This window comes from Macaca nemestrina, chromosome X (genome assembly GCF_043159975.1).
Source record: "Macaca nemestrina isolate mMacNem1 chromosome X, mMacNem.hap1, whole genome shotgun sequence".
Taxonomy (NCBI): domain Eukaryota; kingdom Metazoa; phylum Chordata; class Mammalia; order Primates; family Cercopithecidae; genus Macaca; species Macaca nemestrina.
In genome coordinates this window covers 148,178,432-148,204,538 of record NC_092145.1, presented here as the reverse complement: position 1 = coordinate 148,204,538, position 26,107 = coordinate 148,178,432, and the positions used below count along the sequence as shown (strand labels likewise).

The 26,107-nt window shown below is 39.5% G+C and overlaps 1 protein-coding gene across 14 annotated transcripts in view; it reads left to right on the top strand.

The window, feature by feature from the left end:
- The window catches only part of LOC105478121 (FERM and PDZ domain containing 4), a 924,449-nt gene that overhangs the window by 813,151 nt on the left and 85,191 nt on the right, over positions 1-26,107 (top strand). For all 14 annotated transcript variants that reach the window (XM_011735128.3, XM_011735133.3, XM_071089202.1 and 11 more), the window contains one exon: positions 4,495-4,597. In XM_011735128.3, the coding sequence (XP_011733430.2) occupies positions 4,495-4,597 (103 nt within the window). The remainder of the gene's footprint in view (positions 1-4,494; positions 4,598-26,107) is intronic.

Genomic DNA, 26,107 nt, shown 5'->3' with positions numbered 1-26,107 from the left:
AGTATGCACTTCCCTCCCTTCTCATTAGAGGCAGAATAAAGGGAAATCCATACTCCATTGCTGTTGGGCTGGACCAGGTGATTGACATTGGCCAATGGCATATTAACAAAGATGACATAAGCTTGAGACATGCTTGTGCAATTGAGCCTGTTTCCTGAGCTTCTGCCATGGCTATAAGAAGAGAGTTTTTGGCTGGGTGCAGTGGCTCACCTGTAATCCCAGCACTTTGAGAGGCCAAGGCTGGTGGGTCACTTGAAGCCAGGAGTTCGAGACCAGCCTGACCAACATGGCAAAATCCCATCTCTACTAAAAAGACAAAAAATTAGCCAGGTGTGGTGGTGCATGCCTGCAGTCCCAGCTACTCGGGAGGCTGAGGCATGAGAATCGCTTGAACCCAGGAAGGGGAGGTTGCAGTGAGCTGAGATTGCGCTACTGCACTCCAGCCTGAGCAACAGAGTGAAACCCTGTCTCAAAACAAAAACAAAAACAAAAGACAGAGAGTTTTCCCCAGGTAGCTGTGACCTCTTCCATCTGAGCCCCATAATGAACACATGAGGCAGCAAGCCTGCAGTGGGGGAGCCAAGTACAGCCTCATCTGCAGTTTGGTACAGAACTGTCCAGCTAAGCCTGGCTGAAATCAGCCAGCCTGTGGTTATCCTAAAGACCCATAAGCATGAGAAGAAATGATCATTGGACACCTATTGAGCTTGGGGGTGATTTGTTATCCAGCAAATGCTGACTAATACAGTATGTGTCAAATCTTTAAAATTCTACAATATGATTAGATAATTAACGTACTTTCCCGCAATCATTCATATTAGAGTATACAGATGTTCCACTGTCAACACAGCTGAATACAATGGACTATGATGCAATCGCCTGATGTGGGCTGCCTTTGCCTTTCCAGAAACAATGTGCTTTTATTATTTATTATATATGTATTTATATGCTTACTGTAGTGGACTCATATTGGATTTATTTTCAGTAAAAAAGGAAATTATCTTCCATGCCCTTTCTTCTCAGGATTTTGCAAATCAGTAACAGGATTCAGCAGTAAAGTACTACACTTAGGAGCACAGACTCTGGCATCAGACTGCCTGAATCTGACTCCTACCTCTGCCCCTTTTTAGACTTTTTAGTTTCCATGTTAAATTCCCTGCATTTCAGTTTGATGTAACTTCTCTACGTCTTCTGTATAATGGGGATCAGTGTAGTATCTATGTTGTAGGGCTATGGAGAGAATGCAATAAATTAGAAGAGTGCCAGGCACATCCTGGTCATTCTGTAGATGTTTATTTTTATTGTTATTGTTATTTAACTCTAAAATGTTTGGCCAGTTGAGTGTCTCAATTAAGGGAAACAAAAGTCAAGTAGTGTCCTGGTATAGATTTTAAAATTTGGTTTAATGTTTCACTTTTCATTATTTTGACATAATATGCCCCAGGGCAAACATCACAAATAACCACTTTAGACTTGTGCTATCTGCTAAACTTTTTTATTTCACTAAATATAGATCATATTTTAGTTCTCTGTATAGGATTGTTGAGCTTGATACAACTGAGAATTCTCAAAACAGATTTGTTGCTTCGTATGATAACATGCTTTGTAAAAAAAAAAAAAATAGAAACAATGTAGATAGTATAGAGGAGAAAGTAAAAAAAATCACCTGAATTCCTAGTACCAAGAGATAGCCATTATTGATGTAGACGGAGATAATATGCGTAGTAGATATAATTCCATGCATACACAAACACACATATGTATTACCTATCAGATAATGTATTTTATACATACATAATACATATATAGAGGTATGTGTACACACATTTTTTCCTAAATGGAATAGTATTCAGCATGCTGTTTTATAACACTGGGATAATCTAACATCTCTGATTATGAGATTCTCCAAAGTATGTGTCTTCCCAGGAGCTGAATGAAGATTCAAGTCTTATTTTTTGTTTTTTGGTATCATCTCACTGTTTCTACAACCTCTCTCCTTCCTTGCCCTCAATTCTCCTTAGCTTCAAAGACACTAATACCTACTGTTACACAATTTTGAGATGAGTAGAAAAAAAGTAAAAACAAAGGTCAAAGAGTACTATTTCCAGTTATTTTTATGAGTGAAAATGCTGGTCAAACAAGCTGTGTCAGTCATAAAAATGACTCTACAGAAGTCCCAGGTGATTTCAGTGTGTGACTAGATTTTCTATAATAGGCGATCCAGACTTCAAAGTAAAGGCTATGAGACAGTTCTCTTGAAGTGTGCCACTGTTTCGTATTTTGGATGGGACAGTGTGTTGCTTCTCCAGCATTCTTGATTAAAGTTGCTTGATTAGACAAGAGTAGTTTCCTTTAATCAGAAAGCATAGGTCAAATGTAAGAGTATGTTAATCTGAGAGTGATTTTCTTATTAGAATAGTTAACATTCGTCCTTCAGTTACTTTCAAAATTTTTCTGTATTTGATCAGCATTTGATTGCTAACCATTTGTTTGACTGAATTTGAGTGATTATTGCACATAATTTAATACTTATTATGTTTCCCAAGTGGTTTTTCTGAATTCCTTATGCGTGCAAACACTGAATCCCACATCTGTAAAATGAATATTTTCTATCAGTAATAGGAGGACATGTTAAGGTTCCCCTACTCTCTTACTTCCCAGAAGGAAGACGAATTTATGCTACAGCTTGAATGACACATATGCCTAGTGTCTGGGTGGGGAGAGAAACACTGAATTACTTTCAGTTCCATGTTCTGGGTATGAAGTGTTCATTTCAATTACTAAATGAAGTAATAGCAATAATATTTGAAAGATAGCATTTCAGCTGCAGCTATCACCCAGCGTCAGACCTGTGGAAATATAGTTAAAATTATAGTACCATATGCTACCATATCAATATTTGGGAGGTAATTGCATGTGTCTAGAGCATAATTCAGGTAATTGATTTTAGGTCTTACTTAAATACAAATGTATGCTTTACACAGATGTGGTTTTAAGTTTATGTGTTAAGAAACCTGGCAGTGACTAGGTTCTGAATTATAGAAAAAAGTTCAAAAGGGACATTCGCCATTCTGAATTTGGAAGAGTCCAAGCTAAGATCTAGTCCTTCCTTCACGTCAATTATTTAACCTGTGTGAGCCTCAATTATCTCATAATATGGAAGGGATGATAGTATTCAGTGAAGTTACTAGGCCAAGAATTTAACCCATTGCCTGGTGCATAATAAATGCTCAACAAATATTAGTTTCCTTCTCCCTTCTTGGAAACAACGGAAAGAGAAAAGGGCCAGGCACAGTGGCTCATCCCTGTAACCCCAGCACTTTGAGAGGCTGAGGTGGGAGGATTGCTTGAGCCCAGGAGTTTGAGACCAGCCTGGGCAATACAGTGAGATCTTGTCTCTACAACAAATAAACAAGGCCGGGCGCCCTGGCTGACGCCTGTAATCCCAGCACTTTGGGAGGCCGAGGCGGGCAGATCACGAGGTCAGGGGATCGAGAACATCCTGGCTAACACGGTGAAACCCCATCTCTACTAAACATGCAAATAATTAGCCGGGTGTAGTGGCAGGCGCCCGTAGTCCCAGCTACTCGGGAGGCTGAGGCAGGAGAATGGCGTGAATCCGGGAGGCGGAGGTTGCAGTGAGCCAAAATCGCGCCACTGCACTCCAGCCTGGGCGACAGAGCGAGACTCCATCTCTAAATAAATAAATAAACAGACAAACAAAATTAGCCGGGTGTGGTGGTGTGTGCCCACAGTCCCAGCTGCTCAGCAGGATGAGGTGAGAGGGTTGCTGGAGGGATGCACATGGAGCTGTGAGGGAGGAAGGGGACACCCGCCTAGCCAACCAGATCAGCTGAATCAACCCTGGCAATCAGTGGGGTGACAGATGTCACAGCCAGATCACCCTCACATCTGAACACCCTCTTACTGAGATATCTTACGATTCTCCACAGTATGCTGTCTCCCTACTTGTAATAAGTACATAAATGCACCTTTGTTTGAATCCAGCTGTGCGCAATTGTTGCAGCTTTGGCCACAGGGTATCAACACAACTGATTGGCTACCTGTTGAGAGAATAGCTCCTTCTAGGGGCCTCACCACACATACACACACAAAATGGCCTGTTGACCAGCAGCATCAGCAGCACCTGGGAGCTTGTGAGAAATGCATTATCTCACCCTGCACCCCTGCATGGTAACAAGATCCCCAGGTGATCCACCATAAAGTGTGAGAAGTGCTGCTAGGCTGAGTCTCGACCTTGCTTGTAAAGTTTTAGAAAAATGTGGATGCCTGGGTCCCATCCTGAAAGATTCTGATTTAATTGGTCAGGGTACAGCCTGGGCCTCAGAATTGTCCAAAGAATACCCAAGTGTGGTTGGGTTTCGGTTCTGCTGATAGCACCATTTGCTCACAGTGAATCATGATCAGGAGAGGGGGCTTGGGATAGGTTGCCAATGGTCTTCTCACCTGTGCTTCATTCTCATTTATCTCCAGGTGGCCCCTCTGAAGGCAAGCTGATCCCGGGAGATCAGATTGTAATGATTAATGATGAACCGGTCAGCGCTGCACCCAGAGAGCGGGTCATTGATCTGGTCAGGTGGGTGACTCATTCACCTGTGTCCTGTTCTGCCTTGAAGGCTGCTACATAGCTCTGAGGTCTCAACTAGCAGAGGAAGAGCCTCCTGTGGGACAATTTAGGACAGAAACACAAGCCAACACATCCACACGATTGAAAATGCTGCTGACACTGACCTGTAATATCAAAACACATGCTCCATAAACACAAAACTCCTAATTGTCCACTCTCTGTTAACATTGAAGGCACAAATGCCTCAGTTTAACATTTTTATGACTCCTATATCCAAAGGTTCATTTTTTCCTTCCAGAATTACTAACACATTGATTTTTCATAATCAGGGAGATCAAAACACAATACCTGAATTCAGCGTAAGTGATGAGTAATTTTATATACATAATCCCATGGATATACAAACACAGTTCACTGATACTTCATATTTGACTAAGTTCTTCATTACTGAATTTTGAGATTATCAACTATGGCAATAGGATAATTAGGTCAAAGCTAAAAGTTTACAAAATACACGTGGTTTATTGGTTTAGTTTTATTGTAGATGTAAGTAGTTTGTTATGTGATATTCTTAATGGAGCACCAGAAAATGTATTTTGTGTTATGTTAAAACTATTGGTCAAGAATCCCCTTAGAAGCCCACTGGAGTTATACTTCCTTAGTGAATTTAGGGGAAAAGAGATCTTTAGAAGTTTTTCAAATGAAGAAGCTGGACCTATCGTGTGAATGTATCCATTCATGCTATAGGAGTGTTGACGAATAAGGAGACATGACATTTGTCTTTTATAAACTCGTATTTTCAACCAAGATTGAAGCCAAAGCTAAGGTTACCAGAACTCTTTTCACTCAAGAGGGGATTTCCTAACATTTATGCTTACTCATTACAGAAAGTGTTAGGTTGGTGCGAAAGTAATTGCTGTTTTTGCCATTGAAAGTGATGGCAAAAATTTCAATTATTTTCGCACCAACCTAATAAATCTGTACTTTGGAAAAGGCATTAAGTGGAGTATTTCTGGGGTCTTTCAGAGAAAGTCTCTTTCTCAAGCCTAGTTCAGCTTTTGCTTCACAAAGAGGTTCTGGAGGGTCAAGCAGTCTTGGAAGAACTGGGAGAGAAGCAAAAAGAGAAATAGAAAGAGAAGGCACTTACATTTAGTGTAAGCAACCATCTCAGTTTTAGCATTTAAAAGGCCCATGTCCCAGGGAAACTCTGGAATGGTTGGTCACTGCTATGGTCTGAATGTTAGTGTCCCCTCAAAATTTATATGTTGCAACCTAATACCTAATGTGATTGTATTAATAGGTGAGGCCTTTAGGAAAGTGATTAAGTCACAAGGTCTCTGCATCATGAATGGGATTAGTATCCTTATAAAAATTTGAAGAGAATTGCCTTGCTCCTTCTCCCATGTAAAGACACAGTGACAAAGTACTGTCTTTGAGGAATGAGGCCTTTACCAAACACCAAATCTTCTGGAAGATCTTGGACTTCACTGCCTCCAGAACTGTGAGAAATACATTTCAATTATTTATAAATTATTCAGTCTAAGGTATTTTGTTGTAGCAGCTCAAACAGACTAAGACAGTCACTCTTCTTCAGTCTGGGCTTAATGGAGTCTTCCCAGATGGCTAGAAAAGTCATACTTGTACTCCTGGGGCATCCAGATCTCCAAAGAATGGTCTTACACGGGAGCAGACACTGAGACTTGTGACATATTCACTATGCATCAGGAACAAGACCTGGGAACGTCTCCAATCTTTCTATGGACAAGGGGAGCCAGAATACGGAAAGAATCTGTATGTAAGAGCCCTTGGTAAGGAGCTGCAGTGTTCATTTGGAATAACTTCTCTCTTGAGATGCGTGTGGGTGTCAGCAGGGGCATACCTCATCTATATAGGCTCTGAGCCTTCTGGAATGCCATGTTTGGGCTTGATGGCAGAAGTTGCATAGACATTTTGTTTTCCCCTAGGTGCGCACCTCTGTGATTAGGCCTATTGATTTTTGTGCCTGGAGGATGATAGAAGAAATAAAATATCTGTGTTTAGGTTGGCTGTGACTTAATTGCCTGCTGCAGGACAGTGACAGAGAAAAACCTATCTGAAAGTGTGATCATTTCCTAGCAATTGTTCCAGGGATATTTAGAAAGATTATTTCCAAGAAAGATATTTTCTTTCTGGTTTAATGCTTATAGAAGAAAATGGCATATCTGTAAACAAAGCACTCTCTATAGAACTTTACATGTAATAAAATAAGCCAGTTAAAAGAGAGGATGGCAAACAGCTCCAAGTTCAAATCCAGCCTGCCATGTGTCTTTGCAAAGTCCATCAGCTAAGAAAGGTAGGTTTTTTAAACCATTTTTTAAAAGTTGAAAAATGTATTTTGTGACACATGGAAATCATATAAAATTCAGATTTTAGTATCCATAAGTATTTTAGTGGGTTTAGCCATGTTTGCTCATTTGTGTTTTATCTATGTCTGCTTTCCTGCTACAACAGAGTTGAGTAGTTGCAACAGAAACTATCTGGCTCACAACCTTTTCACTCTCACTAAACCACAATGTTAAAATAATGTATGTCCTTCTAATGAAAATGATCACACATTACAAAATATTCCTGTGCCTTCCCATAAGTTTAGTCATCTGTCTGCCATAGTGTGTACTAACCTAAACATTTAACTCTTGTAGAAAATCCCCTTTTTACTGGGCTCCTCAGCTGATATATGTTTTAAGGTCTATATCTTACACAAGACAAATTCCCTTTCTGTATAATAAAAAAAATCCCATTTTCTTAGCCACTAAGGAAATTTGGAAAAACACTCATCATTTTGATAACACTATAAAATTCTCTCTTTAAAAATCGGCATCCATTTGCTTGCTTTAGTGGTGTAGTCTTGTTTTGTTCCTTTTCCCCCATTGCAGCATGTGTTCATGGATCATTTTTTGTTCCCAGATCCATTTGTGTTTCTTGGTGGATTATTTTTCTTATCATTTGGTTACTCTATTATAGAAAATTATTTTTTCTTGAGAAAATGAAAGAGTTTCGCAGAGACCAATTTACTGATATACTAACAACATTTTGGTTTTTTCATGTAGTCTCAAAAAAGCTATAATTGCTGCACCGAAATTAGATGAGTTCTGTTCACTTCATGGTCTTCTAAGTTGTTAACTCTAACTCAGACTGTATAATGGTGTTTGAGGATGAAAATCTTTGAAGAATCCATGCCCCTTACAAATTACCATATCTTTCTTCTTTAAAAGTATCTAAGGATAATTTTCTTTTCACAATTAGACTAATTAACTGAAAGCAGTCTCCAAAATTTTATTTTTAAAAAGTAAGGAGTATTATTGCCCATAGAAACATTATGAATTGTGGCTTGCCTTCCCACTCCCATGGCTAGCCAGCACAATTAAATTCGTTTGACTTCAACAAGGAATTATTGAGGATTAACAGACATCATATAAGGCAATGAGCATGTATAGATACATAGGCATGATTCTTGCCCTCAAGGAGAAGAATTCTAATTGATTTCCCTATATTTATGACTGGACAAGGCTGTTGGCGAGGTTAGTATTTGGTAGGAATGTTTGGTGGAGATGGATGGTGTGTTAAGGGGTATTATTGATGGTGGTAAAGAGTAGCCATCAATGCGAAGTGGAAGGGCAGGTTTATGCATGAGAAGGGAGTTGTAAAATAGATCTTTCCTTTGACTCTAGAAACCCCAGACCTTCTTGATGGACACTCACTTTCCAACCTGCAGATATTAAAAAAATCCATTGCCTACGTGGCTGTCCTGAATCACCACCTCAAAATTTGGTCCTTCAAGGCAGCAATATAAATCTACTGGCTCCTGTTAGAATGGGTTCACTAGACTTTTTGGATTAGAGATGCAATTGGGAACCTGATAAATGCCATAGACTTTTCCCCCATCCAGAAAAACCCACGTGTATACAAAGTTCTGCGTACAATATTAGAATGGTTTTTGACTCCCTAAAGTTAGTCCCAGTTTTAGCGCCAGGGCAGCAGACTCTGAGAATGCTGAGTCCCTTCCTCCCCTTCTCCCACTTCCTCAGTACCAGATGCTAACATTGAAGAGTCAAGCATATAAACAACTTGATCTTATCCTTTTCTATCAAAACAGTTGAAGTGGAAAATTGCCCATCCTATAATAAGAAGGTACAGTGGTCAAACTGGAGACTAATTCCCCTTTCTCCCAACATCTGTAATAGGGCAGCTAACTATTCCTCCATCTGCCTTCTCCCACTACTTATGTTGATTATTCATGCTGATCTAATTGATGAGCAGTGTTATAGCTATGGCTATTTATCTACAGAGGGTTGCTCACATCTGTCAGACCTTCTATACTAATACCCTGGGAATTGGAGAGCTTTCCTGGGTAGCAGTAGTGTTCTTTCAATAAGAAAGTAACTGTAATAAGAAATAAGAATAAATGATAGGGGAGTGGCATTAACAAGGTAGCAAAATGAGGTCCCCCACTGGTATCCCCCACAGCAACTATAATTTGGCAGCCACCTATGGACAAAAGTGGCTTTGTGGGAGCTTTGGAATCCAAATAGGTCACTAAACCCTGGTGGAGCCTAAGACTGAGGAAGGCCATTTTGAGAAGGCAGACACACCCAGGCCTTGGTGGCAGACTCACTGACTATGATCCCAAATACAGACCCAGAAACAACCACATCCCCCCATGGAGTTGGCTACAGCCCGGTTTGGCCTTGGTCCTACTACTGGCATTATCCATTAAGGGACCCGGGAAGAGTCATACCTACCTAGGCCTTGGGTAACAGATCTGCTGACCTTGGCCCCAGTTGTGGACCCTGAAGTGGCTTGTGACCAAGCTCCAGCCTCTCTCAGCCATTGTCTGTGAGCAGTCCCACCTGTCCTGGGACCTGCTGGGAAACAGGCCAGTTCATACCCCCAGAGGTAGGCCTAATGAACTTAGTTCCACAGATTTTGAAACAGCCCCATAATTCAGCTCCAGCCTCTCTCAGCCATAATCCAGGAGCAGTCATGCCCATGCAGGGACCCTCTGGGATATATATTCATTTGTGTCCCCTCAGGCAGGCCTACTGACCTCCATCTGAATGTGGATCCTGAAGTGGCCCCATAACCTGGCTCTAGCTCCTCTCAGCCATGGTCAGGGAGTGGTCCTGCCTGCCCAGGGACCCAGGAGACAGGCTCCTCTGTGCCCTAGAGGCAGACTTACCAACCTTGATCCAACTGCAGATCCTGAAACAGCCCTGAAACTCAATTCCAGCCACTCTCATCTGGTATTCAGGAGCAGTCCTGCCTCCCTGACTCCACCTAGGGACCTGCAGAGTGGCATGCCCATTTGTGCCACCACAGGCAGGCCTGCCAGCCTTGATCCAACTACAGATCTTAAAGCAACACTGTGATCCAGCTCCAGCCCTGCACAGCCACAGTCCTTCCCACCCAGGAAACCATGAGGAGGCATGTCCATCTGTGTTCTCAGAAGCAGGCCTGTGGATCTTGATCTTGACTGTGGACCCTGAAGTAGCCCTGTGACTCATTTCCAGCCTCTCGCAATCACAGTCCAGGACCAGTTATGCTTACTCAGAAACCCACCCAATGGTCCAGCAATAACCCTCCCAGGGATCTGGTGGAAGCCACAATGATCTGTGTACCTAGTAACAGGCCCATGATCTGTAGAACCTTGTCCCAGCATCAGCCCAATTAATGAAGATCCTAGAAGCATTCCAGTCTGCTCAGAGATGAGATAGGATCCATGCTCTCCCAAGGCTCTGGAAACAGGCCTACCCCCCATTGTAAGACCCCATTGTAGATTTAGCAGTAGTCACATGATCTAGCCCTACTATAATTGCAGAGGCAATCTCATCAGTCAACAAGAGAAGGCTTTTACCTGCTGAAACCAGTCTATAAAGACCAGTCTGTAAAAACTGGAAATCTAGCAGACCCCATTGCAAATATAGCAGTAGTCACATGATCTAGCTCCACTGCAATTGCAGAGGCAATCTCATCAATCAACAAGAGAAGGTCTTTACCTGCTGAAACCAGTCTATAAAGACCAGCCTACAAAGACTGGAAGAGGGCCTGGTGCAGTGACTCACGTTTATAATCCCAGTACTTTGGGAGGCCAAGGCATGTGGATGACTTGAGGTTAGGAGTTTGAGATTAGCTGGTCAACATGGTGACACCCAGTCTCTACTAAAAATACAAAAAAAATTTAAAAAAAGAAAAAAGAAAATAGCCTGCTGTGGTGTTGTGTGCCTGTAGTCCCAGCTACGCCAGAGGCTGAGGTGGTAGAATCGCTTGAACCCAGGAGGCAGAGGTTGTAATGAGCCGAGATCATACCACTGGACTCCAGCCTAGGCAACAGAGCAAGACTCCGTCTCAAAAAAAGAAAAGAAAACAAAGCAAAACAACAACAACAAAAAAACGACTGAAAGAGATGTTTGCCCCCTCAAATGCACAGACACTAACTCAAGACTACATGAATCATGAAGAATCAAGCAAACATGATACCACAAAAGGAAACTATTGAGGCTTCAATAAGCAGCCCCTAAGATATATCATTTGAGATATATAAATTACATGAAAAATAATACAAAATAATCACCTTAATGAAGCTCAGTGGGATACAAGAGAACACAGACCACTAAGCAAAAACAAAAAGCAATACATAAACAAAATAAACAGTTTAATAAAGACATAAAGGTCAGGTGCGGTGATTTACGCTTGTAATTCCAGCACTTTAGGAGGCCAAGGCGGGCAGATGGCTTGAGCCCAAGAGTTCAAGACCAGCCTGGCCAACATGGCAAAACCCTGTCTCTACAAAAATTAGCCAGATGTGGTGGCCTGCACCCATAGTCCCAGCAACTTGGGAGGCTGAAGTGGGAGGATGACTTGAGCCCAGGAGGCAGAGGTTACAGTGAGCCAAGATCACACCACTGCACTGTAGCCTGGGCAACATAGCCAGACCCTGTTTCAAAAAAAGAAAAGAGAAAAGAAAGGAAAAGGGAAAGGAAGGGAAGGGAAGGGAAGGGAAGGGAAAAAGAAGAAAGAAAAGAAAGAAAAGAAAAGAAAAGAAAAGAAAGGAAGGAAGGAGGAAGGAAGGAAGGAAGGAAAGAAAGAGAGAGAGAGGAAAGGAGAGGAGAGGAGAGAAGAGGAGAGGAGAGGAGAGGGGAGGAGACGAGAGGAGAGGAGAGGAGAGGAGAGGACAGGAGAGGAGAGGACAGGAGAGGAGAGGAGAGGAAAGGAAAGGAAAGGAAAGGAAAGGAAAGGAAAGGAAAGGAAAGGAAAAGAGAGGAGAACCATAAAAAGAACCAAACAGAAATCCTAGAGCTAAAGAATACAATGACAAAACTGAACATTTTAATAACTTCAACAGCAGACTCAATTATGCAGAAGAATCAATGAATGCAAAGATAGGCTATTTGAAATTACCCAGTTAGAGGAACACAGAGTAAAAAGAATAAAAAAGAGTAAAGGAAGCATACAGGACCTATGAGATACCATCAATTGAATGAATATATGCATTATGGGAATATTAGAAGGAGAAAAGGAAAAAAGGGAAAAAAGCTTATTTAAAGGAATAATGGCTGAAATGTCCTAAATCTTGGAAGGGATATGAACATCCGGATTTATACAAATCAAAGAATCTCAAGCAGAATCAATCCAAAGACTACTCTAAGATATATTATAACCAAATTGTCAAAAACCAAACACAGACATAAAATATTGAAAGCAGCAAGAGAAAAGCAACTTGTCACATACAAGAAAAGCCTTATAAAACTATCAGTGGATTGCTCATCAGAAACCTTGCAGGCCAGGAGTGGATGATATATTCAAAATGCTAGGAAGAACTGCCAACCAAGAATAGTTAGCCAGGGGCAGTGGCACCCATCTGTAGTCTCAACTATTTGGGAGGCTGCGGCTACAGGATCACTTGAACCCAGGAGTTTAAGACCAGCCTGGGCAATACAATGAGATCTCATCTCAAAAAAAGAATACTATACCCAGCAAAGCTGTCCTTCAGAAATGAAAGAGAGGGAAAGATACTCCTAGACAAACAAAAGCTGAGGGAGTTCATTACCAGTATATCTACCTTAGAAGAAATGCTACAGGGAGTTCTTCAAGTTGACATGAAAGGATGCTAAGTAACTACCTGAAAACATGAAAGTATAAATCTCACTGGTAAAGGAACTACATAGTTAAATTCAGAGTACTCTAATACTGTAATGGTAGTGTATAAATCACTTTTAACTATAGTATGAAAGTTAAAAGACAAAAGTATTAAAAAATAACTACAGCTACAACTTGTTAATGAAAATGCAATATGTAAAGTGTTACATCAATAACATATAATTTGGAGGGAGGGAAAATTAAAAGTGTAGAATTTTGTATACAATTGAATTTAGGTTGTTATCAGCTTAAAATTAACTATTATAACTATAAGGTGTTTTATGTAAGCCTCGTGGTAACCACAAAGGAAAAACTATTAGTAGATACACAAAAGATAAAGAGAAAGGAATAAAAAAACTATTAGTAGATACACAAAAGATAAAGAGAAAGGAATCAAAATATATCATTACAAAATATTAACAAATCATAGGAGAATACAGCAAGAGAGGAAGGAAGTGACAAAGGCACTACAGAACACCCTGAAAACAATTAACAAAATAATAATAGTCAAACAATAGTTAGTTTGTTCAATAGTTAGTTTGACAATACTCAAACCTTTGTATAATAGGAATTGCAGAAGGAGAAGAAAGGGAAAAGGGGCCAGATAGAATATCTTTAAAAATAATGGCTGACAAATGAGATTACATCAAGCTAACAGCTTCTGCACAGCAAAGGAAACAATCAACAAGGTAAAAAGACAACTCATAAGATGGGAGAAAATATTTGCAAACTATTCATCTGACAAGGGATTAATAATAATAATAATTATATATAAGGAACACAAACAGCTAAATAGGAAAAAAAAAGAATAATCCAATTAAAAGTGGGCAAAAGATCTGAATAGACATTTATCAAAAGAAGACATAGAAATGACCAACAGGTATATAAAAAATGTTCAACATCACTAATCGCCAGAGAAATACAAATCAGAACTACAATGAGATATCATCTCACCGCAGTTAAAATGACTTTTATTAAAAGATAGGCAATAACAAATGCTGGAGAGGATGTTGAGAAAGAGGAACCCTCATACCATCACTGTTGGTGGGAATGTAAATTAGTACAGCTACTAGGGAACACAATATGGAGGTTCCTCAAAAAACTAAAAATAGAACTACCATATTATCCAGCAATATCACTACTAGATATATATTCAAAATAAAGGAAATCAATATATCAAAGAGATATCTGCACTCTCATGTTTATTGCAGCACTATTCACAGTAGCCAAAATATGGAATCAACCTAAGTGTTCATCAATGGATGAATGGATAAAGGAAATGAATGTAGTATATATACACAGTGGAATATTATTCAGCAATAAAAAATAAATCCTTTATTTGCAGCAACATGGATAAAACTCCAGGTCATTATGTTAAGTGAAATAAGCCAGACACAGAAAAACAAATATTGCATGTTTTTATTCATATGTGGGAGCTAAAAAACTGGATCTCAGGAAGACAGAGAGTACATTGATAGTTACCAGTGGGTGAGAAGGGTGCAGGGGAGGGAGGGATAAAGAGAAGTTGATTAATGGATACAAAAATACAGTTAGAAGAATAAATAAGACCTAGTGTTTTATAGATCAGTAGAATGACTACAGTTAACAGTAATCTATTGTGTATTTCAAAATAGCTAAAAGAGAATTATTCAAGTGCTCCTAGTATAAAGAAAAGTTAAATGTTTAAGATGATAGATATCCCAATTACCCTGATTTGATCATTGTACATTATATGAATATATCAAAATATTACATGCACCCCCAAAATATATACATCTCTTATGTATCAACAAAAAAGTTTATTAAAAAATAATAATAGTGGAAAACTTTTCTAATCTGGGGATAGATAGCAACACTTAGATACAGGGAGCATATGGATTTCCAGATCAAATTTAATCCAAAGGCTGGTCATGGTGACTCACACCTGTAATCCCAGCATTTTGGGGGGCCAAAGTAGGAGGATCACTTGAGGCCAAGAATTTAAGATCAGCCTGGTCAACGTAGTGAGACCTGGTCTCTACAAAAAGAATTTAAAACTTAGCTAGGCATGGTGGTACATGCCTGTAGTTCCAGCTACTCGAGAAGCTGAGGCAGGAGAATCACTTGAGCCCAGGAGTTGAGGCTGCAGTGAGCTATGGTAGCACTACTGCATAGCCTGGGTGACAGAGTGAGATCCTGTCTCAAAAAAAAAAAAAAAAATCAATCCAAAGAGGAGTACACCAAGACATATATTAATCAAACTACCAAAAATCAAAGACAAAGAAAAAATTCTGAAAGCAGCAAGAAACTAGAAACACGTCATATTAAAAGGAGAACCAATGCAACTATCAGCAGATTTCTCAGCAGAAACCCTACAAACCAGGACCTAGTGGTCCAAAGCAGGCCAAGTCTAACCATGTGGCACATTAAGTTTTTCTTATTTGGTGGGCCCAGCAAATGACAGAGCTGTAACTGGGCTTTAGAACCTGAGTCTTATCTTGTATGCCCCACAGACACACTCCATTTTTGGATTATACACAAGTAGTCTGTCTCCTATCCCAGGACTGCTAAGCAGTTGCCTTGATTTTAGTAGGGAGTTCTCAGGAGTACCTGCTTATTGCAGTCAATGGGAGATTGGCAAGATGATTCAGAGCAAAAAAGCCTATTCAGAGCAAAATAGGCTATTTAGAAGGGATCCATCCAAAAATTAGATCCTAGCACACCTGTCTTTTCATCAGTCCCTCCTCATCAGAATTAAAATGGAAAGTCAAAACAGATCATGTTCCAGGGGCATTCTGTCTGCAGAAGAGTACATTAGAAAGGTAATCTTCCTGCCTAATGTTAGCTGGGCTTAGGTGCACCATGATGCTGCTTAGTAAAATAGCAAAGCAGAGCCGGGCACAGTGGCTCATGCCTGTAATCCCAGCACTTTGGGAGGCCAAGGTGGGTGGATCATCTGAGGTCAGGAGTTCCAGACCAGCCTGGCCAACATAGTGAAACCTCGTCTGTACTAAAAATACAAAAATTAGCCGGGCATGGTGGCGCATGTCTGTAGTCCCAGCTACTTGGGAGGCTGAGGCAGGAGAATCGCTTGAACCCGGGACGTGGAGGTTTTAGTGAGCCGAGATCAAGCCATTGCACTCCAGCTTAGGTGACAGAGTAAGACTTCATCTCAAAAAATAATAAAAATAATAATAACAACAAAGCAAAGAATATCTACCAAGCATCTGACACATAAAATATGCACAATTATGTATAATATAATAAGGCGCTTATTATATTAAGACCAGCAAGCAACTCCAGTGAAAACACAAAAGAAACAGCCCTATGGTATGCTGACACTACAAATTGTAATCTCACCTCATACATACTTGCAGCGTACACGTTTTCTGATAATTGCAAATTACAGAGCCTGAGGAGAAAGAGGTCGGTGATTCTAGACAATGGAAAGTGTGGGAAAACATTATAACAAGGCTAAAGTAGAAAAAGGGATTTAGGAGCATAGTTCATAAAAGCTATAATGATATATAATGATGGAAATTAATAAGAAAAATGACTTCACCCAGATTATCTTAATGTCCTTAGATTTTGTTAATGACCATGTCCCACTCACTTATTAAGTCTCTTCACTACTCTAGATGCTTTTATGCAACTCATGTATGGAAAATGAATGTTAAAGATTGAAGAATCAGAATAAATTTTAAATTAGGGCATGTTTTCAATGATCTCATATAGTTGACACTACTGAATGTCTTAACATCTTACTTCTATTAAAAAAAAATGGAAGGAGATAATTATTGAACCAGTGCCATGTTCTGTTCATCCTTTGGAACTACAAATTTGCAAGTGACTGCCTTTTCTATAAGTAGATGAAAAGACCAAAAAAATCATCTTAGTGAGGCTGTGTATTTTCCCTGTGGTGAGAACATGCCCAGTATCAAAGTATAAACCTTATCCCCTAGAGAGAATGGAGAGCTGTAGGAGCTTACAGCGAAATCTATTTTTACAGGTAACACAATGGGTGGGTGTGGTGGGCAAGAATCTCAGGCCACACACTCAGATGTGAGAGAAGTGTAACATTATCTATATATTATCTATAATAATCTAATATTTATTTCAAATCCGTATTCCAGTGTATGATCAGTTCATCCTGTTTTCCGTAGAGCTGAGTCAACCTGTAGAGGGTTGTTTTAATGAGAGGAGGCATTGGGAGATGTGAAGTTTATCCACTCCTCAGTCATATCATCCATCTTACCAGAACTTGCTGAGATATATTTGTACCCATCTGGTCTGTCTTTGACTACTCACCTAGAAAGGAAGCAGACATGTCACCCCTTGTTCACCATTGTCAACCCTCCCTTAGCCACTTCTCTGTCATCTTGCATGCACTTGCCACTCCTGAGCCATTATGGGACATAGAATAGTCTCTGGGGCTAATTTCCTCCAGAATCTTGTCACCTTCCCAGGATTCTGACTAGAAAAGAAGGCACGGGTTGCTGTACTCTTTAATTCTTCAAGACTGTCTGGGGGTTCCCAGTTGGTTCTTCCTGGAGAATCAGCTTCTGAAAAGACAGGGAGCATGCCTGCCCTTACAGACAACTATAAGTCTGGGACCTTTGCTTGTGCTGTGGTTCACCCCATTTTCCCCATCCTCAGACTAATCCCCATTCTGGGGAGGAGTAAGCTTTACTCTGGTTTATGTAATACCCATCTGTATTAGTCTGTCTTCATGCTGCTAATAAAGACATACCGGAGACTGGGCAGTTTATAAAGGAAAAGAGGTTTAATGGACTCACAGTTCCACGTGACTGGGGAGGCCTCACAATCATGGCAGAAGGCGGAAGGCGAAAGGTACATCTTACATAGCAGCACAAAGGACAATGAGAGCAAAGCAAAAGGGGAAACCTCTTATAAAACCACTAGATCTCATGAGACTTATTTAGTACCACAAGAACAGTATGGGGGAAACTGCCCTCATGATTCAATTATTTTCCAGCAGGTCCCTCCCACAACACATGGGAATTATGGGAGCTACAATTCAAGATGAGATTTGGGTGGGGACATAGCCAAGCCATGTCAGCATCCTAGCTTACAGCTTTTACCCTTAGTTTCTTAAACATAGATATTTCTTTACTTTCTTCTATAATAATCCTTTCCTGAAGTAATGAGTGTTATATGATCTGGCTGACCAAATGAGCAAAGAAATAGAGTTGCTGGAGCAGAGTAAAGGAACGAAGGGTATGGGGGTGGGAGGGAAACTTTGGTGACCATTTCAAAATGTTGTCCTGCTACCCAATGAAAAGACACGGGGGATAGAAGTCAGAAAAATCTGAGTTCAAGTTCTACCTCTGTAATGTATTAGCTGTTTGTGACCTGCACAAGGAACTTAATTTATATAATCCTCAGTTTCCTCACTTGTAACATGAAGACCTATCTTATACAATTGTTGGAAGAATTAGATAAAACACAGTAAGTAAAGCTCTTAGCAGATATTAAGAGCAGAGCACACAGTCAGCTCTTAATAAATTTGAATTATCATTGCCCTCAAGGTTATTACCAGCGGCATCACTATAGCTGAATGATCATGAGCAAATTGCTTAAGTCTCAGGGTCTTAGTCTCCTAGTCTATAAATGTGGCTAAGAATTTGTACTTCTAAGCCTTTGTCTCAGGATTGAATGAGATTATGTACATGAAGCACTTTGTGGCCCGTAGTAAGTTAGGTCATTGTGTCAGATGCTGTCATTACTGCTCTGGAAATTGCAGGGTAGGGGATTGGAGCACAAGCCAATCAAAACCAAAGAGAGGAATCTGGGTAGAAATTCAAGACTTTCAAGGATGAAGATAACTTGAAAAGTGGTTAAAAAGCGCTAAGACTCAGGGTTTGTAAACGTACCTAGACTCAGCCTTGGGGCACTGAAACTGAGAGTTTGGCAGTGAACTTGACTTTGGGGACACATAGGTGTGCAGCAATGTGACAACATGGTGACAGGAACCAGAGTGACTTCAATGTTCTGTCATATATGAATGAAGGGGATGTGTAGAAATTCAGGGACCATTGGCATGTGCCCTGCTTGGGTTGAGATTAGGTTAGGAATGACCCAAATCAGGGATGAACCAACTTTTCTCTAAAAAGGCCCAAAAGGTAAATATTTTATGCTTTGCAGGCCATAAGGTCTCTGTCACAACTTAATTCTTCCATTGTAGTGCAAAAGCAGCCATTGATGATATTAATACATAAACAAATGATTGTGGCTCTATTCCAATAAAATGTTATTTACAGAAATGGGGATAGGGAGAGGGCAAATTTAGCCCACAGGCCTTGTTTGTTGCCCTTTGACCTGAACTAACGAAGCTTAAAGAGACCAACCTGAAGATAAGAGTGTATAGAGGCAGAGAAATGAAGCAGAGGCTTTTAGCTAGAAATAATAATGACAATAAAGCAAATATTATGAACTCTTTAGCCACCTAAAATCCTTTTCGGAAAGTGGACACATAGGAAAAATAATAAGCAAACAAACAAATGATAAACATTACAGACTTTCATGATGGCTCCCATGACCCTTTGTAATCCACCCACCAGGGTGGCTTGCACTCATATTTTTACCCACTGAAAGGGATTTACACCTTCATAATAATCTATACAACACAATGTTATCACTATTTGCAAACTTGCCTTTCTTTGTCACAATTCTGTGTGTTTCCTAATGATAATGGCCAATATTAGGGTAGCTCTAACTATCTTGTAACAAACCCAAAACTATACAGAGTTTCCGTCACAATAGGAGTTTGTCAATCACAAAAGTCCATAATGGGTCCTCCTGATTGGTAGACAGCTCTCCTTCAGAGGGTAATCCGGAGAAACAGCCCAGACTTCCTTTATTTTGTGGCTCCTAAATCTTCAACACAGAGCTCCTAGTTTGTCCTTGTCAAACTGGCAGAAGGGGAAGATGATACAAGGGTGCATGAAAGGGTTTTACAAAAGAGGTGTACAGCACTTTTCCTCCCCTTCCTTTGGCAAGAAGCCAGCCATATGGATGGATCTACCTGCCCAGGAAGCTAAGCATGGTGTAGTTGTGCACCCAGGCAGTACAGGGAGCAGTTTGGCTGAGCATATCACCAGTCTCTGCACAGATTCTGTTTTATTAATTATGTTAGCCTTCAGGCCTACCACTGTACTCATAATGGAATTGGAAAGAAAGAAGTGTTTGCTGAAAGAGCCATAAAAGTGAATTTAACACTACCCACCTTTAAAAAGATTACTATAATTTATTATTCTTGTAATCAAATCTAAATTACTTGATAGACTTCTTTATACTTTAACTTCCGGGATACATGTGCAGAACGTGCAGCTTTGTTACATAGGTATACAAGTGCCATGGTGGCTTGCTGCACCCATCAACCCATCACCTACATTAGGTATTTCTCCTAATGCTATCCCTCCCCTAGCCCCTCACCCCACAACAGGCCCCAGTGTGTGATGTTCCCCTCCCTGTGTCCATGTGTTCTCATTGTTCAACTCCCACTTATGAGTGAGAACATGTGGTGTTTGGTTTTCTGTTCAGCACTGTACCTGAAGCAGGTTCATTGCTCATTTCATGCTTTTCCATATGCATTGATTTTAGCCTTGACCTCATATTTTTCAAACATCTCCATCACTTCATCAGTGTTGTTAACTATATTATCTCCATCTGCCTCACTCCATACTAACCTCTGGGTTCTCAACCTCTTCATGTCACCTTAGGCTTCATTCATGAAATGAAGTATTTGCTAAATTGTTCAAATTACTATTCTGGAATTAACCTGCATTTAACCTTCCCCCATGCTGCCTAATCCAGTGTCAGATCATATACCCAGCATAATCAGAGCCACATTTATGCCCACTAACCTCTAATTTCACATTAAACTCAATAACCTGTATTTTCCCTTGGAAAATGCAGTGTTTATTGCCCTTTTGTGTGGAGTCGTATTTATGCATTATGTGCATGATTTACATGTAAACTTGTAGATTAACAGCCTCCTGTCTCCTGACTGAATCAGCATCCAAGCTATGTAGTCTCCCTGCATCCCCTTCCTGTCCTTAAGATGCAGAGATGTAGTAGCTTGAAAGAGACATGCATCTGGGAGAGACAAGATCAGGGATTTCCCAACCTGAACCTGTGACACCTTCAGGGTCCTCATCCCCCAAAAGGTTGGGAGGGAAGACTATAGGCATTCTGTGAGAGACCATTCTTCATTGTACAGGTCTGTCCTTCAATGTAAGGACATTTAACATCTGTGACCCCATCCGCTAATCCTAGTAGTGATCCCCAATCATTGAGGGATGTCTCCACTCCATTGAGAACCATCAGAGATGATCATTATAAAAGCTTTACAGCTTAAATATACTATGAACAGTAGAAGATGCACCTCACTGTTTTCTCAAGAGGATACAATTTTCAAATTCCTATAGATGAATGGTTCCCCAATGGTAGGAATGTTCCAAAATGGTAGCGCATTTACGTGATTGTTGAGACGAGAGGAGGTGGTAATGAGGCAAGTCCTTATCCCTGTTCCCAAGCAACGGAACAGGGAGCAGGGAAGTAGCAATGATCAAGATCTACTCTCTCCCTACCAGGAATCCAGATAATGTACTAGCAGAGACCACCATGTTCATAAATGAAACACTAAGGCAGTAGAGTTTAGTTATAAATGGGATCTTCAAAAGGGTCTTGGCAGGATGAGGCAGAAAAGGATTCCTTGAACAAGAAAGATACAAAAAAAGGATTTTGTACTCCCTTGCCACCCTTTTGCTAGTGTGTTTTTTCATGCAGTCAGAAGCTGCTGAAAGAGACACTTGAACGGATTTTTTTCTAAAAAGCAAAAAGGAAGCAGCCACCATTTATTAAGCCCTCCTCTGGGCAGCATACACCAAATCCTCACACATCTCTGTAAGGGGCGTAATTGGACTGATTTGTAGTTGAGGAAACAGGATTAGACAAGTGCTGACTGTGTACAGGATTCTATACTAGTGAGCTCTGTAATTTGCTGAAGGTCAGTTGAGCAATACTTGATGAAGCCAGGAGGTAAACCCAGTGTCTATCTGTATATGTACTTTCTCTTACACCATGCTGCCACTCTGGGTGAGAGGAAGTGAATAGAGGGATAACAAGGTGAGTTTTAGGAAAGAAACTAGTCTCATCTCTTTTCCCAGATGCAGCTCAGGGAAAGAAAGGCCCTAGCTATGATGTTAAAGGTCCAAGCTGACTTTCAGGAACCCTTAAACCCCTTTCCAGGAATCCTTAGACAATGTGTGGGCCAGTCTGCAGTAGCTGGTGTGGATTAACCACCACAGGACCCTTCTGAATGGTGAGAGCTGAGTAGCATCCCCTAAAACTTTGTATGACCTGGGCGAGGGGGAAAATGTCCCAAGACATAACTAAGAATATGTTTTCCATCAGCCTGTTGGGCAGGGGCTCAGAGTAGAGATACATTATTTAGAAAAATTAAGAAATGAGATTTCTTACAACTAGTGTTATGGATAAACATTTTGTACACACGATATAGTTTTGTTTTGTTTTTTAATGTTAGACAAAATACAGAAGCCTGGAAAGTAGTGCCCTTTTTCACTCTGAAATTTGTTTTGATTCCACATACAAACATAGGAGTTCATGTCTGTTAGATCGGGCTTATTCCAATAAGACTTCATTTTTATTTCAACATCTTTGCTTCTTCACATTTGGTGTAGTTTAAATCAGTCTTTATTATGTGCACCAAGTTATTTACCACCATGTAGTAGACATTAAAAAGCAGTTAAAAAACCACTTGATAACAACTTAAAAGATAAAATATAGATTCATTTCTTCTATGTGGTACATATGTTAGACAGAAAGGTACAAAAAATTTATAAATCTTGTCATTAGACAGGAACGATTGTAATATATTATTATTCCAAATAAGATTTCACTTTTGTATCAACATCTTTGCTCTTTAAAAAAATTCTGAGTATTTCACACTTAAACAACTAAGGCAAAATGTCTTACCAATTCTGGGTCAAATAATAAAGAGGACCTGGAAAACAAAAGATTTGTTATTTTTCCCCCATGTAAGAAATTATCACTGTTAAACGTTCTTCTTTCTCTTTTAGCTCCTTGCTGTTGTTCTATTCATATTTTTATGAATAAAATAGTCTATATGTCTGTGTCTAATAAATAGGATAGCTTTGTGGACTGAGCATTCTTGGATTTTTATAAGAAGCATGTCAGAGCTGAATTGAGCACATACTCTGAAACTCTCCCCCAGGGTGTTTTCATTTATATTTAATGTTAAATCAAGGATATTAGAGGTGGAACAGACTGTTTGTCATTGAATGCAATCAGCAGTATCAGCTCACTTTGAATTCCGTAAATGCCATTTGGAATGTTCTTTTTGGTAGAGCACTTCAGGGTATCTGGGTAACATGGAGCTTGATAATTTCAAAACTGAATAACCAAACACAATAACAAAGGAAACCACTCTTGGGATTTATAATAAAAAGTACCAAATTTGGAGAAAGCTTCTAAAAGTGTGAAAAAAGTTTTAAAAACCACACATTTCTTGCCCCTTGAACTCACATGTATTATTTTTCTTAAGCACAGTGAGCTACTGTTTTCCATTATTTGACAAAGTAATACAGTATGTGAGAGGCCCTTAAGGGTAGCCTTCCCCTATAATTTGTTTTCTTTTCTCTATGAAGTTCATCTTTTTTTTTTTTTTTTTTTTTTTTTTTTTTTTTTTTTTTTGGTGACAGAGTCTTGCTCTGTCGCCCAGGCTGGAGTGCAGTGGCATGATCTCGGCTCACTGCAACCTCCGCCTCCAGGACTCAAGTGATTCTTCTGCCTCGGCCTCCCGAGTAGCTGGGATTATAGGCACCCACCACTCACCCTTAGATGACATTGAAGCACATCCCAGACATCATATTATTTCATCCATAATTCAGTATGTATCTCTAAAGGATAAGCATTCTTTACAAAAAATAAAAACCCACAATGCCATTATACCTTACAAATTAACAATATTTTCTTAATAGTATCAAATATCCAGTCAGTAGTCAAATGTCTTCCATGGTCTCATAAAATAATTTCTCATTATAGCATATTTGAATCAAGATCCAAATGGAGTCCATGTATTATGATTTGTGGATACGTGATTTGTGGATATGTGGATATTAAAAGACTCTTTTAATATATATTTTTCCTTTCATCTCTTTTTTATTATCTTTGAAAAAAAATTATTTAGAGTTTTTTTTAAGTTTTTTGTCCTGTAGAGATTTCCGCAGCCTGGATTTTGCTGATTGCATCTCTGGGTGTCATTTAACATGATCTTCTGTCCTTCTGTATTTCCTATGAGAGTTTGTTTCACTCCCAGAGTGGAGGAAGCTGTGCACTTGCATCCTCTAGAGGTGTACAGTATCTGGTTGTTTTTCTTTCTCTGATGTAAGCAGCTATTGATAATCTTTGCCAAGATTTATTAATTCATTAATGATTGCAAAAGGGTGATGCTCTAATTCCATAATTTCCTCTTCAATTATTAGCTGAATAACATTATAAAGAAAAATCATTTGGGTACCTGAAGAAACAGTTTATATGAAAGACAACAAATAACTTGATCCTGTCTCTTTATTTACCAGTTTTCAAACTAATGAGTTGTTTCACTGGCATTCCCACTGGGGAAACAAATAGTATTTTTTTTAAGTATCACTATCATAAACTCATGGATTTAAGTATATTGGGTATATTTATATCCATTGATGTTATTATTCTCATTGAAGCTCAACTCATCCTATCTTTGGTAATGGGAGCCTATTCAAGTGAGATATCAAGTCCTCTCAACATAAACCTAATAGTCTTTGTTAGTTTCTTGGCTTTCTGATATGACAAAATGCTCAAGGCTTAACTTGTATGTTGGTTGCTCCAAATCTGGGATGAGTAATTTCTCCAAGGAGCCATGATTCCTTTTAGTGGGAAATGATATGTAGTAATCTGGATGCTAGTGTGCTCATTGATAAGGACAGAGCTAAGAAATATGTGTACATTTTTAAATGATAAAATACATCATGAGCTCATACTGATATGTCCAATTCAAATGCAGGACAAAAGGTTTCTATATAACCTCATCTATCTTAAATTTTTATCTCTTCTTTCTCAAGCTGTAAATCCCAATGCTCGGTGACATCACCATAATCCCTCAACTTTATCCGACACTGCACATGCAACAGCCTCAGAATAACAACACTACCACAAATAACATTTGGAGATATTTTTATGGCAGTTCAATTTGTCTTTATGGAATATCCAACCAATATATTCAAATGACTGTGTTAAAATCACTTGAGGCCGGGTGTGGTGGCTCATGCCTATAATCTCAACACTTTGGGAGGCTGAGGTGGAATGATCACTTGAGGCCAGGAGTTCAAGACCAGCCTGGGCAACAAAATGAGATCCTGCCTCCACAAAACATTTCTTAATTTTTTTTTTTAAATTAGGACTACACCTGTAGTCCTAGCTACTTGAGAGGCTGAGGCAGGAGGATTGCTTAAGCCCAGGAGTTAGAGGCCACAGTGAGTTCTGATTGCACCACTGCACTCCAGCCTGGGTAACAGAGTGAGACTCTATCTCTTAAAAAAAAAAAATCACTTGACATAGTTCCCCTATGTGACACTCTGCCACTAACTGGATGATCAGATGCAATTATTTCATTTTATGTATAATTCTTAGAGATGGCTTTTTGATTTAATTATGTTTTAAAATTAAGTTCAACTGTAACCATGCCATCAACTGGATACACAGGTTCTGCATTTCATTTTACATGCAATAAGGTAGAAATTGCTTTTTAGAATTTAGAGTTTTATAATTATGAATACTATTTACATGATACCTAAGTCAAATCTATAAAATGTATATTCAAAGAAGTATACATGCTTTGTTTTCTCTATGCTATTTCCTCCCCCATAGATAACACTTATTTTTATATTTTATTTTATGGTCCATTCTTCTATTGTTTAATGTGAGCACATACTCTGATCCCTCTCCATTCTTAGAAACAGTATTATACTAGACACACTTTTATTCATTTTGCTTTTTTCACATAGCCGTATATCTTAGCATTCATTGCAACATGTTTTTTCAAACACACAAGTGAAAAAAAGGTGAGTAGGTATACGTGTGTAACATTTAGAAATTAGATGTATATTTTTGGTTTGTTTTTGTTTTTATTTTTTGAGACAAGGTCTCCACTCTGTCACCCAGGCTAGAGTGCAGCGCTGCACCTGGGCTCAACAGATCCTCCCACCTCAGCCTCCTGAGTAGCTGGTACTATAGGCATGACCCATCATGCCGAGCCAATTTTTTTTC